We start from the raw sequence: 18,383 nt of genomic DNA, 5'->3' as shown, positions 1-18,383 counted from the left end.
CGCGACTGAGTCGTTTCTGAATCAAATGATTCGCGATCCGATTGGAGCGATTCGAAACAGTGTCAGAATCATCACGTGGACAGTTTCCGTCGTATTAAAAACATGCCCCCCATCCCCACCTGCTTTTTTCATTAATCACGCCCTGGACATTATATTGATTGATATTTATTATTTTGTGTATATTATTTAAAAAAATGTATATGACATGCTTATGTTTAGGGTTAAATAAAATTAATAAAAAAAATCAGTAGTTGATTGATATTTATTATTTTGTGTATATTATTTTTAAAAAGCATATTACAGTTTATGTTTATGGTTAAATAAAATTAATAAAAATGTTTCAGTAGTTGATTGATATTATTTTGTGTATATTATTTTTAAAAATCATATTACAGGTTTATGTTTAAATAAAATTAATAAAAATGTTTCAGTAGTTGATTGATATTATTTTGTGTATATTATTTTTAAAAAGCATATTACAGTTTATGGTTAAATAAAATTAATAAAAATGTTTCAGTAGTTGATTGATATTATTTTGTGTATATTATTTTTAAAAAGCATATTACAGGTTTATGTTTATGGTTAAATAAAATGAATTAAAATGTTTCTTCAAAGATGTTTTTTGTGTGTGGGATATAATTTGATGATTTATCAGATTTAATTTATCTGATCAAAAGACACTTCAAATGTTCAAATGTTTTATTAAAACGAATACACGTAATATATACAACATATATTCAGGAAATAAATTATTTATTGAGGATACAGGACAATATGAAAGAGTGGGCCCATGTAATATATACAAAATATATACAGGAATGATATTATTTATTGAGGTGGTGGAGTTTAGCCTTTATTTTGCTGCCGCTGTTCTGCCAACCAGTCATCTAAAGATTTGCCATCTGAGGCACGAGAGCAAAATGTGGCATTACCATATCGGCTATGGCCAAACTCTTTAGTTTTAGGCTGCCCACATTTGCTGCATGTGTTAAAAGTAACCCCTCGCACATATTTCCTCTTATGGACTCTGCTTTCCTCCTCCAGAGCCCGCCGGCGCCTGTTCCTCTGGGTGTAACGGAACACAGGCGCATCAGACACAGGAGCAGGTGGAGCTGGGCCTGCACCGGATGTCGAAGCAGCAGAAGAGGGAATCACCATTGCCACAGTCATGTCCGGGTTAAGGACTAGTGTGCCTAACAATGACCCAGGTGTTGAAATGTGCTGCATAGCTCCTGGTGCTGTAGGGGCAGGTGCAATGGGGCACTCTGTGGTGGCAGCAGCGGGCCGTCGACCTGGTCGCATAATTGGAGCCTGTCCTTCTCGATTTGGCAGAAGGACAAATGGATGTTTTGGGCCTGATGTCGATGGCGCTTCATCCAACTTTTCCCTCTGTGGAGGAAGCTGCGTATCGGCCACAGCAATTGGGTCAGGTGGAGTCAGTCCCTGAGCGAGGACACTCATTTCCTGATTCTTCTGCTGCCGTTGAAACCTGAAAAATAAATTACTTATATATGTTTAGAAGTATTCAATTAATTTGAAGCAAATAATGTGCCTTGCTTACCACTGAATGAGTGTCTTCTGGTTTAGCTCAAACAGCTGGATCATGGTTTCATCCATCAGCCTGCGACTGTTAAGCACCAGCTCTCGGATGTGGTGGTAATCTGAGAGGATTTTAGACCACCTGGGGGTGCAAACTCCAGCCTTCTTGGTCGGCGACTTGTGTAAAGCACAAAGCTGGATACAAATGGCCTCAACCAAGCGGCTGGTGTTGGGCCACTGCGCTGGACCCCCAGGATGTCCAATCAGACACCGTTTCACACTCTCCACACCCGGTGTGACTCCGGACCGCTTCGGTGCTTTAAAGCGCCCATGTGTGAGCTGAGGCTGATGTCGAGGCTGATAGTTGACCCGCTGTTTATCAGTTTCAGGAAGAGCTGTCCACAACTGGATGGCCTCTGTCACCTGCAGGTCAGTGAGGTACGGAGCCTCACGAAGACCCACCAGGTAACCAGCCAGATCCTGGACCTTGTCCCACCCAGCGATGCCATCAGGTCCAATGACTGCTCCCTAGTAAATGCAGATTAAATGTTAATATATGTGGAATAAAATCAGATTGGAATTAAATAAAGCCCTTAAAGTGTCTTACCGGAGCCTTGTCGGAGAGACTGCTTCCAGTGTCGGATGGCTGTGACAGCACTAAAGGGGTAGGGGCAAGAGGCTGTCCTTCTCCACCAGATGATGTGGTCGGTTCAGCCAGTGACGCTGGGGACTGAGGCAGAGGCAAAGATGAGGGGCTGTTTTCGAGATTACGGCAGGGGTCATCCTCATACAGCACTGGAACTGTGATGTCCTCCATGATCTCTTCCTCAAACCCCTCATCTTGCAGGTCCTGGTCTTCAACTTCCTCCCCCAGTCTGTCTTCCTCCTCTGGGTTCTGGAGCACTGGAGTCAGTGTTTTGCCAGTCTGGCTGTAAAGGTACTCCATTCCCAGCAATTCACCTACAAGAATAAAATGGGGGGAAAAAAGAAAGTGTTCTCAATATTTTGTCTAGTACATTAAAACATTTAATCCCACCGGTCACAATAGTGAATGTTAAAAAGGTTTTCACTTATAAAGCTCTAAAACCCTTTCTGACTGAAGTTTTATTGCATCTCCTGCAAATATGGAAAAAATAAAGGGTCTCAATTAAATATGTGCAGTTTCACATGGTTAATGCAAATTGTCACAGGACCAGAGCAGTTTATTTCCTGTTTTCACCTTGAGAAGATGATGACTGCATCAAAGCTCCAAAACAAAATTGCACCAGCTAAACACACCAGTTAAAGTGTGTTAACATACGACAAAGATTTTTGGTCCACATTATCTTTAAGGTGTCTAGTATTAATATATGAATTCACAATTAGTCAGTTTTGTTGAGTGTGGTCAAAGAATGAGTAAACATTCCGGTGGGATAACAGTGAATTTAGGTATACATATAAATCCAATTGCAGTTGTTAGTGAAAGCTGCACTAAAATGTCTAAAATTACAAAATATTGCACTAAATTAAAAGTTCAAATGTCACAAATAAGTTTCAATATTTATGTTGTAATACTGGTAGCACTAATATAACAATTTTATGATATATGTTACAGTAAAAGTAACAATTTTGAAATACGTTGAAGGTTGTATTGTTTTTTGTATTTTAACTGTATTTCGATTGTCTAAAATGGACTTTCTACTAACAGTAGCAACAGTTGCAACTCCATGTCAACTATCAGTCATTATAGTATTAGTAGACTGCCTGCTTAATATCTTCTAACACTTTATTTTGATGGGTCCACAACATACAACATACTGATTATGAGAAACTTTGCAAGTATATGTCAACTTATTCTGCTAACCATAAACCTACCCTACTGAGAATTAGTTGACATGTAGTTACAAAGTAACTTAAAGTTAGTAGAATGTCTAAAGTGGACTATCAAAATAAAGTGTAACGGTTAATATGCATAATAGTAACCCTAGAATGTGATGAAGCAGAGTTTAAAATAGCTGGGCTACTTGTGACTGACCATAAAACAGAAATTCTCACAGTTTTCCAAAAAAAAAAGAAATATATATATAAAAATATTATTGATTATTTCAAAGGGTTACTAATGACACATCATCTGGATATTTTTTATGTCTGGAAAAAAATGGGATTAAACAGGTTAAAGGCTAAATGCATAACTTAGTAGAATATTACAAAAGAACAAATTAATTTCTTGCCTGTATATGCTCCAGGAGGGCGATAGCGCTCATCCCAGGGCTTCCTAAAGACTGTTCGGCTAAGCTGGTCCACAGCCTCTCTCATGGCACTGCCATATGACCGCATGGAAGGCGTTCCTTTTATGGCGTCTTCCATCCGGTCATCATTCCAACGCATCAAGCCCTCAAGGAGATGGGCCTGAAAATGCGCATCACTGGCACTGGTTCCTAAAAGTTAAATAAACAAAAAAGGCTTTTATATGTCACATATGTTCAAGATATGTACTACACATGAGGTGCTATGAAGTAACTTGTTACATGTAATAGAGTAATGTAGTTACATGAAAAATTATTGTCATTATAACCAGAGCTACTACAGTAAAATAACTGTAATTTATAAACTGCATTTATTAATGTGACATTACTTTAAACTAATGGAAGCAGTTACAGTGCTTATATTTTTTACAGAAAAATTAGTAATTCGTATGTATGTAATACCTGGAATAAAACGGTTCAGGTGGAGGTGGAATGACTCCAAGGAGGTAGAGCCACAGGCACACCTGTAGCAGTACAGCTCCACACCGCCTTTCTTCAGTGTCCCCTTCTTCATGTAGAGCGGAAAGTTCTCTGGGTCTTGGATACACGGAATGTGCTTCCGCTGTTCCTTCCATAGTCCAGCAGAGGAACTCCCAGAGTGTCCTTTCCGTCTGCACTGACAAACAGATCGATCAGTGATCCAATCGATCTGGTGGTCTCCTCCGGCCCCCTGGTCCTCCTCCGGCAGTGCAGTACCAACTCCCTCCGGGTAATGCGAGCACTGACCGCCCTTTCCGAGATGTGGCCAGTCTTCTTTGCCGCCAGCTCATCCTCCTTTGCACGGCGAAGAGCAGCCACATCCTCTGGATCCCACTGAAAGATGCATGTGGACAGACGTGCCATGAAGATCCCGTAGAGCGGATGAGCCTCTGTCGTGACACCTGCAGCAAATCGCCGCATGAAATGCCAGATGTCGAGGCGCACTTCAAGCTCATTCCACTCCGAAAACATGATCTTCACCCGAGACTGGCCGTGCTGACTGCAGCAATCTCTGTCCACGTACATCACTTTTGGGGCTGCCTCTCCTGCCTCCCGGTAGCGTTTCATCAGGCCATCTGCCATGGCGTCCGGTCCATGTCCCTCGGCGGATGTCAGCACAGAGACAAGGACTTGCCCGTGTTCATTTCCCACATTTGTGCACCAGGCAGCTGTTCCTGAAGCAGCACCAGCAAGTTTCTTTGTGACCTATTGGGAAAAATGAAAGGGTCAAAAACTGTGTTCATTATGTACACACACATATCCATATCTCTGGCAAATTTCTGGATAAAAGCGGGTCTGAAAAAAATACCTTTTTTGTGGAGTCCATCTTGAGAACACAGCCAAAGACAGATGTTATTTTGGCCTTGACCTCGTGCTGTCGCCCCAGAACATCCCTGGCGTAAACGGCTAACAGCCACTTAGGTTTAAGTAGAGCAGGTAAAATGGGAGGCTCAGCAAACACAGGAGGCTGCACAAGGGAGGACCTTGTGAATGGTTCGCAGGCAGTCAGGTACTGCAGGACACGTTGTGTCCATGCCTCACTGTGCTGTTCCATCAGCTTCTTGTAAAGCTGAGTCACACTGTTGCCCAGTGTCCTCTCCCTCATCATCTTCAGCACCCGGTTGTCACATGAGTATCGAAGGAAACAACAGTATAATCATGCAAATACTTTTGGTTGGTAAAGAATAACACAAATAAAGGCGCCTAATAATGAATGATTGTCATTATGAATTACCTGTATGTCAGCAAAGCTGGAAACTGACTGCGGTGGCCCATATCCAGCTGTCCTAAGATGTCCTCGGACCAGGCAGGATATTTTCAGGATATTCCAGATACTCAGTGGCCAGGTCATACCACCCGTCGATGTCCAAGACTTTGCGCACGGTACGGTAAAGTCCTGCTGCAGTAAGTCTGTGCTTACCACAGTCTGGGCGAACACAGGCAAGAGGAAACAAGCACATCTTCAGCGGCATCCATAAGAAAAGGGGGCGACAGAAGAAGAGGTCGGGTGAGGCAGGTGGCTGAGGAGGATACCACCAAAGCTTCAGCTGGGGCACTAGTTGTGGCTTGCCGGTTCGCGGGTTGGCTTTAAATAGAGTGTTCCGGATCCACTCATGCCGGAAAGGTGGAAGATGATCTTTCCAGTGACTTGGAAGCTCAGCTGGTGGCTGATGATGTGGAGGATCTGGTGTTTTGGCTGCTTCTGCTGATGGAGACGGGCCGGCACAGGCCTCTGAGTGAACAGTAACAAAAACAATGTAAGGATGACTGTTGCATTTGATAGTAATATGCCATGAATGCAGCCCACAAATGAAGTAGCCTGTGAAGCAGTAATTTTGGACAAGTATTAATAATTAGTGAAGAAAATGGTACTAGTGTTAAGAAGCAAAAAACACAGTGTGCACTTTGAGGATCAGATGGAATGGAATAAGGAAAATGAGGTGTGATGAATTCAGTATAAAGTAATGATGCCCACAGACATGAAGCATGCACACAGATAAAGTAAGGAAAAACTGTCCCTCTAATCATTAGAACAAAGAACCTCCACCATCCTATCTGCTGAGGGGGAGCTAAAGAGTGAGTGAGTAGAGCAAGCGGTGTGAAAAAGTTATCCGGTGATTGTTTAACAGCGGGTAAGTCTGGCAACGCAAATAAATGCACTGACACCTTTGGATATCCTTAAGGTTTTGAAGAAGTGCACTCAAAGAATGCATCCCGCTTGAGGCTTGATGTGACATAATTCTGTATTGTAAACAAAAAATATTTAAAAGTGTCTTCTCAGTGTTTTCACAAAACATTCTTTTAATATGTGCATTTGTGTCATATACCACACCTGTATTTAGCTGTGCTTCACATTGTGATGCAGCAAATACCAGCTCCTCATCATCATCTTCAGCAGTGGGAATGGATGTGCCTGGAGCACAAATGTTAAATCTGTTACTCTGAACAATAAACAGAGACAAACGTATGTCAGATGGTGCTTGCTTACCAGTAGCGAAAAGCTGCTTTTGGGCCGATGTAGATCTTCGGGCAAGGAGCTCTGTTGCTGGAGGAGGTAAAGTGGACTGCAGTAATGGATCTGGAAACAGGCAAAGTGGACAAGTTTGCCATAATGATAAATGAATACATGTAGAACTGTTGTAGGGAAAATTCGGTTTTCACACTTCTACTCACAGGGTTTAACTGGTGACAAGAGTTTTCTCGCCACCTGTGAAGGAGACAAATGTTTGCCACGTGCCAGCAGCGCTTTCACTGTGGCGATCTGTTGTACACCAGCTCGGATGGCTGCAGGTGGAGGTGCAGAGGCACTGGAGGCTGCAGGTGGATGTGCAGGCTGACGTACACTGGCGCCCACAGCAGAAGCCCGTCTTTTCAGGACATACGTTTTGAAAATGGCCATGTTGGTGTTGGGCCTGGCATCTGCCTTAACCAGGTACCTGATGAGGGCTTGGGCCTCCTTGCTCTGGTCCTCATAAACATCCTTCATGGACCGGCCCTGGAAGTCACCAAACTCCACCATCAAGTAGCCTTGGTCTCCAGTTGCCCGGGCTTCTGCTTGCATTTCCTGCTTCCTCTCATACTTCTCCACTTCTTCTGCCATCTCTCTAATATGAGAAGTGTACTGTAGGAACAGTTGTTTATTTTCTGACAGAGGGTTTTTTTGCGCTGTGTCTTTGGAAATGCTGAGCACTAAATACACTGCGTACCCCAGAGAGTTTTGCAGGAGCCATCTAAATCTCTGGCCCTGGTACTTCCCAAACTGAAGTTTGCAGTGAGCCAGTACTAAAAACTGGTCACTGGGGTCTCCACCGTTTGTGCTGACAAAAGAACTGGCCTCTGCCAGCACCTCCTCGTTAGATTTGGCCCTTCCAGACTCCACATTTTCAAGGCGCTTTGCCTCCTCCGATGGAATCATGAGAGGTCGGGTTGATATTGCCGATTGGCGGGGAAAAACAGGGTATGCGTACATTTTTTGAAATGAAAATCAGAAAGAGACCATTACCTCTAGCAATCTGAAAGATACCTGTACTTTAAGTGTGTAACGATAATTTAACAAGTTACATGTAAACCATATTACTGTGGTAATAAACATGGCCATAACCATAAACTGGCTTGATGAGTTTTCTACAGAGAACAGGAATCCCTGATATATCAAATATGTAAAGTCAAATATGAAGTCTGAAATTTCCTTCTGTTTCCAATGCTGTCGTCTTAAACCATGACTGTGCACACAGTGTAAAATTCAAATAAATAAATGGGGCAGCACGACTGTGTTAGTTTAGTATTTTTTTATATGCCATTACAGTTTTTATTAATATTTTAAATTAGCTTTATATTTTCAGTCTTTTTTTTTTATTTTAGTTCAATATTTATTCTTTTTGTCATGTTTTTTTTCAATCACTATTCAGGTTAATTTTTTTTTCAGTTAGTAATTGTAGGGTTTCATTTTATTTCATATTTTTATTTGGTTTAACTTTCTCATTTAATATATTTCTTTCAATTAACAAAAAAAGTTTTTAATAGCTGTAGTTAATAATATGCTGCAAGATAATCACATAATATGATCTGTTTTTTTAAATGCAATGTGTGCTAAGTTTACTTTATTTACACATTTGCATAGAGTCTGATAATAATAAAAAAAAATTAAAAGCATGAATTTAACATGTGAAAAGCAGGAGGGTTTGAACATTTGAAAAAGAGGAATTTATTTCATAAATATTAGTATTGTAACTTGTACCGTAAATTACTTTTAATATAATGCATTATAATTATTTTTATTTCATATTGTAACTTTAAGACCCACATGGGGTAAATAACCAGGTGCAAGGCGGTAGTGCAACTTTAATCAACAGGCACATTTTTTATTCAAACACTTCAGCATGTTAAAAAGATAACAGATCGTCAATGCAAATACCCACAAAGAAAATGAAAAGAAACAAAACAAAATCAACCGACAGATAGCCACGGGTTACCTATATCGTGAAGACAGAGTGGCATTCAACATGCTCTCACCACAACAACGCTCACAGCAAATCACACTGCAAACCTAAAAAAAAGGAAGAAACACAAATAAAGTGACCAAACCACCACACGTTCCCAGCCACCTCACCACCGCCATCCACACAGTGAGGGTAACCCAGAAGCCATCGTTGGTTTAAAAAGGAAATCTACAAAAAGGAAGAAAAACTAATTAACAGTGGGTAATGCAAGTAGAGCAGACCAGTCAGTACAATGAAACCACCCTTTTATGGCCTAGGTTTTCCCTATACAATTATGGTCCAACATCCACCAAAAGCAATAAATAAACCCAAGACAATTAAATCTAAAGTAAACGGTAACCGTGCATCCCTGCAAGGGGAAACACAGTTAATTACAACAAAGAATTATTTACAATATAAAAAACACATCAATAAAATAAAACATTCAAAATACATGCTACACATAAAAAAACATTCAAAGGTTCCCTTCAAATTAAACAATACCTCTAACATCCGTTATTTTGACTGCTACTCAGGCAACAATCAGTCAGGCAATAATCCAGCAAAAACACTAAAAACAAAAGAAAATAAAATCATTAAACCGTAATCCTAAAAACAATTTCATAAAATTATAAAACTACTACCTCCTTCACGGTGTGTATCACATATTCAACTCTCAATAACGCTGTACCAGCATTTAACATAACTGCTCGTACACTACTCTTCTTCTGAAGTGATCAATCTGCCACGACAGCATTTACACATGACTCACAATCAATGCAGAAAAGAGGAAGCGAGAGAGCAAACTAATCTCTCTACCTACCAGCAGTTGAAGTTTTAGATGTGCCGCGACATCCACAACTCATAGTCAAGAACAGGAAGCGAGAGAGAGCAAACAAACCTCACTACTTCCTTATATAGCGCTAGGGCTGATGGGACTTGTAGTGCCCCACCCATGTCCCATTACAATCTACCCCCTCAGATTAAAATCGACGTCCCGTCGATTACGTCGATACTACAACCAGGGGCAGAACATTACATTCGAACCATTACTGGACAGCCTTATCATAGGGAGAGCGACCTGATCATTTAACTGGACTTCAGTAGTAGAGGCTGACTGAGGAAGACGATATGGATTTGAATGATGCCCAGCTGTTGCTCTCCTTGTACGCCTTACTACAGCTTCCTGTTGTTGAGGCTGATGGTCCTCTGCATAATCCACTACTGAAGTACAGAAGTTGGTATTATCTTCCTGTAAAAGTTGAGGCCTAATAACTCGATCTTGGGCAGATGCCTACTCAGGCGTTAGGGACACCACTACCATATCTTCATCTCTTAAAGTTTCCTGCTGGTCAAATAAATCTAGAAGTCCAGGATCATTCGGGGGTGTATAAACTGGTCGCAACTCACAATGGTGAATATGTCTAATATTACCACCTCCATCTGCAGGGGCAATAGCATACACCGCTCCATGTCCATCTGGGCACCGGACCACTTTATAGGGGGTTGGATCCCAAGCATCCTGGATCTTATTCCTGCCTTTTATATTATGGGCTCTCTGATACACAACCTGGCCTTCTCTTAGTTGTTCATGTCGTACCTTTAGGTCATTTGATCGGGCACGATGTTCTGTGGCACATTGAAGGCGGGCTCGGGCCTTACTGAATATTCGTTCCAAATTGTCTCTATGGTCCACCACCCAGTCTACTTCACTCTGGACCTGGTTATCCAATCCCAACAGAAAATCAACAGGTAAATGGGGCTCTTGTCCAAACATAAGGACATAAGGAGAATACCCAGTGGACTGGTGATCTGTGGTATTGTAAGCATATACTACCTGCGCAAGATGGTCTGGCCAATGGCGTTTTTCCTCCGGAGGCAAAGTACGCAGCAAATCATGCATTGTTCTATTAAAACGTTCGCATTGACCGTTCCCTTGTGGTCGGTAGGGCGTGGTGCGAGTTTTCGAAATCCCATACAGCCTGCATAATTCTTGGATCAGCCTACTTTATAGACAGGCTCTAAAAACTGCCAGGGTAGAGCATATCCGCAAACTCATAGATAATAACTAAAACAATCTAAAGTTCTTATTTAGCACAGTGGCTAGATTAACAAATAAACAGAACCCACCCGATCTAAATATTCCCTCACAATTTAATAGTAATGACTTTATGAATTTCTTTACTGATAAAATAGATAACATCAGAAATACAATATCAAATGTAGATTCTACTGCGTCTAGTATTTCAGCTTCATTCATCACACCCAAAGAAAAACCGCAGTGCTTTACAACTATAGGACAGGAAGAGCTAAATAAACTTATCAGTGCATCTAAACCAACAACGTGTTTATTAGATCCTGTACCCACTAAACTACTGAAAGAGTTGTTACCTGTAGCAGAAGAACCGCTTCTCAATATTATTAACTCATCGTTATCTTTAGGTCACGTCCCAAAACCATTCAAGCTGGCGGCTATTAAGCCTCTTATTAAGAAACCACAACTAGATTCTAATGAACTGGCAAATTACAGACCCATTTCAAATCTTACGTTTATGTCTAAAATTTTAGAAAAAGTTGTGTTTGCTCAATTGTGCTCCTTCTTGCAAAAAAATTATCTCTATGAAGAATTTCAGTCAGGTTTCAGGCCTCACCATAGTACAGAAACTGCACTTGTTAAAATTACAAATGACTTGCTTCTTGCTTCAGATCAAGGCTGCCTCTCATTGCTAGTATTACTTGATCTTAGTGCTGCGTTCGACACTATAGACCATGATATACTCATAGATCGATTACAAAACTATACTGGTATTCAAGGACAGGCTTTAAGATCAGAATCAGAATCAGAATCAGAATGAGCTTTATTGGCCAAGTATGTTTACACATACAAGGAATTTGTTGTAGTGACAGAAGCTCCACAGTGCAACAGAAAGACAGTAACAGGACAGGACACAGGTAATAAAAACAAGATAACAAGAAATAGCCAATAACCAATGTACAAAGCAGCAAAAAAAAAAAAAAAACATAATATATAATATAGACAACTATGTATATACAGGTCAAGTATCTGCAAATTAGAAATGAGAAAAATAAAAATTAAATAAGTGAGTGTGGTGAATGGATAATGTATTAGTTTTGTGTTCCACGTTTATTGTTGAGTGTTCATGAGATGTATTGACTGAGGGAAGAAACTGCTCCTGTGTCTGGTCGTTCTGGTGCACAGAGCTCTGTAACGTCGACCAGACGGTAACAGTTCAAAGAGGTTGTGTGCTGGATGTGAGGGGTCCAGAGTGATTTTGCCAGCCCTTTTGCTCACTCTGGATGAGTACAGTTCTTGGAGAGTGGGGAGGGTTTCACCAATGATTCACTCAGCAGTCCGGACTACCCTCCCTAGTCTTCTGTGGTAAGATTTGGTAGCTGAGCTGAACCAGACAGTTATTGAGGTGCAGAGGATGGATTCCATGATGGCAGAGTAGAACTGTTTCAGTAAGTCCTGTGGCAGGTTGAACTTCCTCAGCTGGTGAAGAAAGTACAACCTCTGCTGGGCCTTCCTGACAATGGAGTTAATGTGAATGTCCCACTTCAGGTCCTGAGAGATGGTGGTGCCCAGGAATCTGAATGACTCCACTGCAGCCACAGTGCTGTTCATGATGGTGAGTGGGGGGAGTGCAGGGGGGTTTCTCCTGAAGTCCACAATCATCTCCACAGTTTTGAGCGTGTTAAGCTCCAGGTTGTTGAGACTGCACCAGACAGCCAGCTCCTTAACCTCCTGTCTGTAAGCAGACTCGTCACCGTCCTGGATGAGGCCGATCAGTGTGGTGTCGTCTGCAAACTTCAGGAGCTTGACAGAGGGGTCTTTAGATGTGCAGTCGTTGGTGTAGAGGGAGAAGAGCAGTGGGGAGAGAACGCAGCCCTGAGGAGCTCCAGTGCTGATGGTTCGAGTGCTGGATGTGAATTTACCAAGCTTTACTAACTGCTGTCTGTCTGTCAGGAAGCTGTTGATCCACTGACAGACGGAGGTGGGGACGAAGAGCTGAGTTAGTTTATTTTGAAGGGTTTCTGGGATAATGGTGTTAAAAGCGGAGCTGAAGTTCACAAACAGGATCCTCACATAAGTCCCTGGTCTGTCCAGATGCTGCAGGATGAAGGGCAGTCCCATGTTGACTGCATCATCCACAGACCTGTTTGCTCTGTAGACAAACTGCAGGGTGTCCAGTAAGGGTCCAGTGATGTCCTTCAGATAAGCCAAAACCAGTCTTTCGAATGATTTCATGGTTACAGATGTTAGGGCCACAGGTCTGTAGTCATTAAGTCCAGTAATTTTGGGTTTCTTTGGGACGGGGATGATGGTGGAGCGTTTGAAGCATGACGGGACTTCACACAGCTCCAGTGATCTATTGAAGATCTGTGTGAAGATGGGGGCCAGCTGATCAGCACAGATTTTCAGACAGGCTGGTGACACACCGTCTGGACCAGGTGCTTCTTTTGTTCTTCCTGAAGACCTGACACACATCATCTTCGCTGATTTGAATTGTAGGTGTGGGGGAGAGAGGGGTTGCTGGAGGTGTTAATGGTTGTGTGAAGAGGTGTTCTGGGCGGGTGTGGGTTGATCGTTCAAAACGACAAAAGAACTCGTTTAAGTCGTCTGCCAGGTGTTGATTCTCCAGAGTGCTGGGGGATGGTGTCTTGTAGCTGGTGATGTCCTTCAATCCTATCCACACTGAAGCAGGATCACTGGAAGAGAATTTGTTCCTGAGCTTGTCAGAATAATTCCTCTTTGCCACTCTGAGAAACTTTTCCAGTGTGTATTTGGCCTGTTTGTACAAGACTTTATCCCCCTTTCTGTGAGCATCTTCTTTGGCCTGACGGAGCTGTCTGAGTTTGGCAGTGAACCATGGTTTGTCATTGTTGTAGAAGAGATGAGTCCTGGTAGGAATGCACATGTCCTCACATAAGTCCAATCAGTGAGGTCGAAACAGGCTTGTAGATCCTGCTCTGTTTCGTTAGTCCATCTTTTAACAGATCTTAATACAGGCTTTGCAGACTTAAGTTTCTGCCTGTAGGACGGAATAAAATGAAACAAACAGTGATCAGAGAGTCCTGAAGCTGCTCGTGGAACCGAGTGATGTGCGTCCTTTATTGTTGTGTAACAGTGATCCAATATATTACTGTCTCTGGTGGGACATGTGATGTGCTGTCTGTATTTTGGCAGTTTGCGGGAGAGATTTGCTTTATTAAAGTCCCCGAGAATGATTAAAACAGAGTCCGGGTGTTGTTGCTCACTCTCTGTGATCAGATCAGCGAGTTTCTGTAAAGCTGTGCTCACGTGCGCTTGCGGTGGAATGTAGACACTCATGAGAATGAACGAGCAGAACTCCCGCGGCGAATAGAATGGCTTGCAGTTAATGAAGAGCGTTTCTAGATCTGAACAGCACATCTTCTTTAACACAGTTACATCTGTACACCACCTCTCATTGATGTAAAAGCACGTCCCGCCGCCACGCGATTTCCCCGTTGATTCCGTGTCCCGATCTGCTCTGATCAGCTGGTAATTAGGCAGATGAATCGCGCTGTCCGGTATGTCACCATTCAGCCAGGTTTCCGTGAAACACAAAGCAGCAGAGTTAGAAAAATCCTTCTTTGTCCGGGAGATCAGAAGGAGTTTGTCCGTTTTGTTGGGTAGAGAGCGAAGATTCGCCAGCTGGATGCTAGGCAACGCCGTTCGAAATCCGCACTGACGAAGTTTCACGAGCGCTCCAGCTCTCTTCCCCCGTCTGCGCCTCCTCCTGTAGCGTTTGACCAGAGCTACGGCTCCGCCAACTACAATGTCCAGCAAAACGTCCGAAAAATCAAAAACCGGTAGAAGATTTTGTGGTGTGTTCTGCCGAATGTTCAGCAGATCATCCCTGGTAAAACTGATCTTATTTGAAAAACAAAAAACAGGAAAAACAAACAAAAACAATACGAACACTGAAGAGCAATGCACAATAGCTGCCATCACCGGCGCCATGTTGGCGCCAAGATGGTTTAGATCCTACCTGTCCGATCGCTACCACTTTGTTCATTTAAAAGGAGAGTCATCACAATTATCACCAGTAAAGTATGGAGTACCATAAGGATCTGTCCTAGGTCCTCTGCTATTTTCAATATACATGTTGCCTCTTGGTAATATTAGAAAATACGGGATTAGTTTTCATTGTTATGCTGATGATACTCAACTATATATCTCAACAAGACCAGAGGAAACTTCTAAACTATCTAAGCTAATAGATTGTGTAAAAAATGTAAAAGCAATAATTTCCTCCTATTAAATTCAGATAAGACAGAGATATTACTTATTGGACCAAAAAACAGTACACAGAATCACTTGGATTACAATTTGCAACTAGACGGATGCACCGTTACGTCCTCTAAAGTCAAAAATCTAGGTGTTATATTAGACAGCAACTTGTCCTTTGAAATCATATTTCCCATGTTACAAAAACAGCATTCTTCCATCTTAGAAACATTACCAAGCTTCGAAACATGCTACCTGTTTCTGATGCAGAAAAGCTAGTTCATGCATTCATGACCTCTAGACTGGACTATTGTAATGCACTGCTAGGTGATTGTCCTGCATCTTCAATAAACAAGCTAAAGATAGTCCAAAATGCAGCGGCTAGAGTTCTTACCAGGTCAAGAAAATATGATCATATTACCCCAATTTTACAGTCTCTGCACTGGCTACCTATTCAGTTCCGTATCATTTACAAAATATAATTACTTGCCTATAAGGCCCTAAATGGTTTAGCCCCTGCGTACCTAACTTGTCTTCTACCACGCTACAATCCAACCCGCTCCCTAAGGTCGCAAAACTCTGGACTTTTGGTAGTACCTAGGATAGCAAATTCCACTAAAGGAGGTAGAGCTTTTTAACATTTGGCTCCCAAACTCTGGAATAGCCTTCCTGATAACGTTCGGGGTTCAGACACACTCTCTCTGTTTAAATGTAGATTAAAAACACATCTCTTTAGCCAAGCATTCACATAATGCATTTTATAATCTTGTACTGCAGTTATATCTGATCAAATGTACATTTATTATTATTCTTTAGCTTGGGTTGAACAAATCATTTTTGCTTAGATGAAACAGCAGCTAATTATGTCTCTATTTGTTTCTCTGTTTCTGCCACAGGATTAACATCCCGTGGTAACTAGGAATGACAGAAGCTTCAGTCTGGATCCAACCCTTAAATGATCTGAGATGACCGAACACCTGAGAAAAGATAATCCCAACCCCTCAGAGGACTTCGGAGGATGCCAATGCTCAGACAATACAGAATTACCAAATTTTGCCATAAGTCAAACATATTAAGGTTCTGCAATATATAAATATATTGTGGAAACTTAAATTCCTGTAGAGCTGCTTTGCAACGATTTGTATCGTAAAAAGCGCTATACAAATAAACTTGAATTGAATTGAATATCCTTAAGGTTTTGAAGAAGTGCACTCAAAGAATGCATCCTGCTTGAGGCTTGATGTGACATATTTCTGTATTGTAAACTAAAAATATTTAAAATTGTTGATTTTTTTTTTCTTTCTAAAATAATGCTTCTCAGTGTTTTCACAAAACATTCCTTTAATATGTGCATTTGTGTCATATGCCACACCTGTATTTAGCTGTGCTTCACATTGTGATGCAGCAAATACCAGCTCCTCATCATCATCTTCAGCAGTGGGAACGGAAGTGCCTGGAGCACAAATGTTAAAACTATTACTCTGAACAATAAACAGAAACAAACGTATGTCAGATGGTGCTTGCTTACCAGTAGCGAAAAGCTGCCTTTGGGCCGGTGTGGAGTTTCGGGCTGGGAGTTCTGTTGCTGGAGGAGGTAAAGTGGACTGCAGTAATGGATATAGAAACAGACAAAGTGGACACGTTTGCCATAATGATAAATGAATACATTTAGAACTGTTGTAGAGAAAATTCAGTATTCACACTTCTATTCACAGGGTTTAACTGGTGACAAGAGTTTTCTCGCCACCTGTGAAGGAGACAAATGTTTGCCACGTGCCAGCAGTGCTTTCACTGCGGCGGTCTGCTGTATACTAGCTCGGATGGCTGCAGGTGGAGGTGCAGAAGCACTGGAGGCTGCAGGTGGATGTGCAGGCTGACGTACACTGGCGCCCACAGCAGAAGCCCGTCTTTTCAGGACATACGTCTTGAAAATGGCCATGTTGGTGTTGGGCCTGGAATCTGCCTTAACCAGGTACCTGATGAGGGCTTGGGCCTCCTTGCCCTGGTCCTCATAAACATCCTTCATGGACCGGCCCCAGAAGTCACCAAAATCCACCATCAAGTAGCCCTGGTCTCCAGTTGCCCGGGCTTCTGCTTGCATTTCCTGCTTCCTCTCATACTTCTCCACTTCTTCTGCCATCTCTCTAATATGAGAAGGGTACTGTAGGAACAGTTGTTTATTTTCTGACAGGGTTTTTCTTTGCATTGTCTCTTTGGAAATGCTGAACACCAAATACACTGAGTACCCCAGAGAGTTTTCCAGGAGCCATCTAAATCTCTGTCCCTGGTACTTCCCAAACAGAAGTTTGCAGTGAGCCAGTACTAAAAACTGGTCACTGGGGGTCTCCACCGTTTGTGCTGACAAAAGAACAGGCCTCTGCCAGCACCTCCTCGTTAGGTTTGGCCCTTCCAGACTCCACATTTTCAAGGCGCTTTGCCTCCACCGATGGCGCATGAGGAGTCGGGTTGATGTTGCCGATTGGCGGGGAAAAACAGGGTATGCGCACATTTTCTGAAATGAAAATCAGAAAGAGACTATTACCTCTAGCAATCTGAAAGATACCTGTACGTTAAGTGTGTAACAATAATTTAACAAGCTACATGTAAACCATATTACGGGGGTAATAAACATGGCCATAACCATAAACTGGCCTGATGATGGGTTTTCTACAGAGGACAGGAATCCCTGATATATCAAATATGTAAAGTCAAATTTGAAGTCTGAAATTTCCTTCTGTTTCCAATGCTGTCGTCTTAAAATTGTCTGATTCAGTCTCTGATATCCTACATTACTAACTGAATTTTTTTTTTAACCTAAATAGTGATTGAAAAAAAAACATGACAAAAAGAATAAATATTGAACTAAAATTAAAATAAAGATTGAAAATATAAAGCTAATTTAAAATATTAATACAAACTGTAAAAGCATATAAAAAAATACTAAACTAAGACAGTTGTGTTGTCCCATTTACTTATTTTAATTTTACATTGTGTGCACAGTCATGGTTTAACCTGTTAAGCTTCACCCCCATTTAGGGCCTCGCAGGTGAAAATAACCTACCTAAATTAAAATGGTAACAGTTTGTGACAAAGTGTGCTTACACAAACAAATTAGGTATCTTTGGAAAGAAGAGACTCTGGGCTTTACTATCTATCATCCAGAGTTGATAATGCTCAAAAAGTTAAAAAGTTATAGGCACGTGACGTGACGTGCCTTGAAAAATATTTTTCCACACTGAATGTTTTTTTATTTCATATACAAATACATGAAATAAGTCCTGGAGCAATCCAGAAAAGTAAGGGATCGAAAGCCATGTGTCTCATGAG

The 18,383-nt window shown here is 41.7% G+C and overlaps 1 protein-coding gene across 2 annotated transcripts; it reads right to left on the bottom strand.

Moving 5' to 3' along the window:
- Positions 1-1,349: 1,349 nt before the first annotated feature.
- LOC306855123 (uncharacterized protein) lies at positions 1,350-9,686 on the bottom strand. Of its 2 annotated transcripts, XM_079393572.1 has the most exons (8): positions 6,471-6,515; positions 5,539-6,036; positions 5,113-5,412; positions 4,227-5,009; positions 3,750-3,956; positions 2,147-2,499; positions 1,562-2,060; positions 1,350-1,489 (listed from the first exon to the last, which is right to left on the bottom strand). In XM_079393572.1, the coding sequence occupies exons 2-4, from the start codon at positions 5,653-5,655 to the stop codon at positions 4,335-4,337; spliced, it is 1,092 nt and encodes a 363-aa protein (XP_079249698.1). In that variant the 5' UTR covers positions 5,656-6,036; positions 6,471-6,515; the 3' UTR covers positions 1,350-1,489; positions 1,562-2,060; positions 2,147-2,499; positions 3,750-3,956; positions 4,227-4,334. The 2 variants fall into 2 exon arrangements, with proteins under 2 accessions (XP_079249698.1, XP_079249699.1); XM_079393573.1 differs by lacking the exons at positions 1,350-1,489; positions 1,562-2,060; positions 2,147-2,499; ... (1 more) ...; positions 4,227-5,009; positions 5,113-5,412 and adding exons at positions 6,637-6,717; positions 6,793-6,882; positions 6,978-8,971; positions 9,287-9,353; positions 9,606-9,686 and having other exon boundaries at positions 5,689-6,036; positions 6,471-6,545.
- Between the last annotated feature and the right edge of the window lie 8,697 nt (positions 9,687-18,383).

Source organism: Barbus barbus, assembly GCF_936440315.1.
Source record: "Barbus barbus genome assembly, chromosome: 35".
In the NCBI taxonomy this organism is placed as follows: domain Eukaryota; kingdom Metazoa; phylum Chordata; class Actinopteri; order Cypriniformes; family Cyprinidae; genus Barbus; species Barbus barbus.
The sequence above is the reverse complement of the archived record's forward strand: the minus strand, read 5'-3'. Positions and strand labels throughout refer to the sequence as shown.

Coding starts and splice junctions, on each gene's coding strand:
- LOC306855123 (XM_079393572.1), bottom strand. CDS start 5,655: ATGACCTGGCCACTGAGTATCTGGAATATCCTGAAAATATCCTGCCTG. Junction 5,413..5,538: donor CCAGCTTTGCTGACATACAG/GTAATTCATAAT, acceptor CGGGTGCTGAAG/ATGATGAGGGAGAGGACACT. Junction 5,010..5,112: donor AGATGGACTCCACAAAAAAG/GTATTTTTTTCA, acceptor TTTTCCCAATAG/GTCACAAAGAAACTTGCTGG.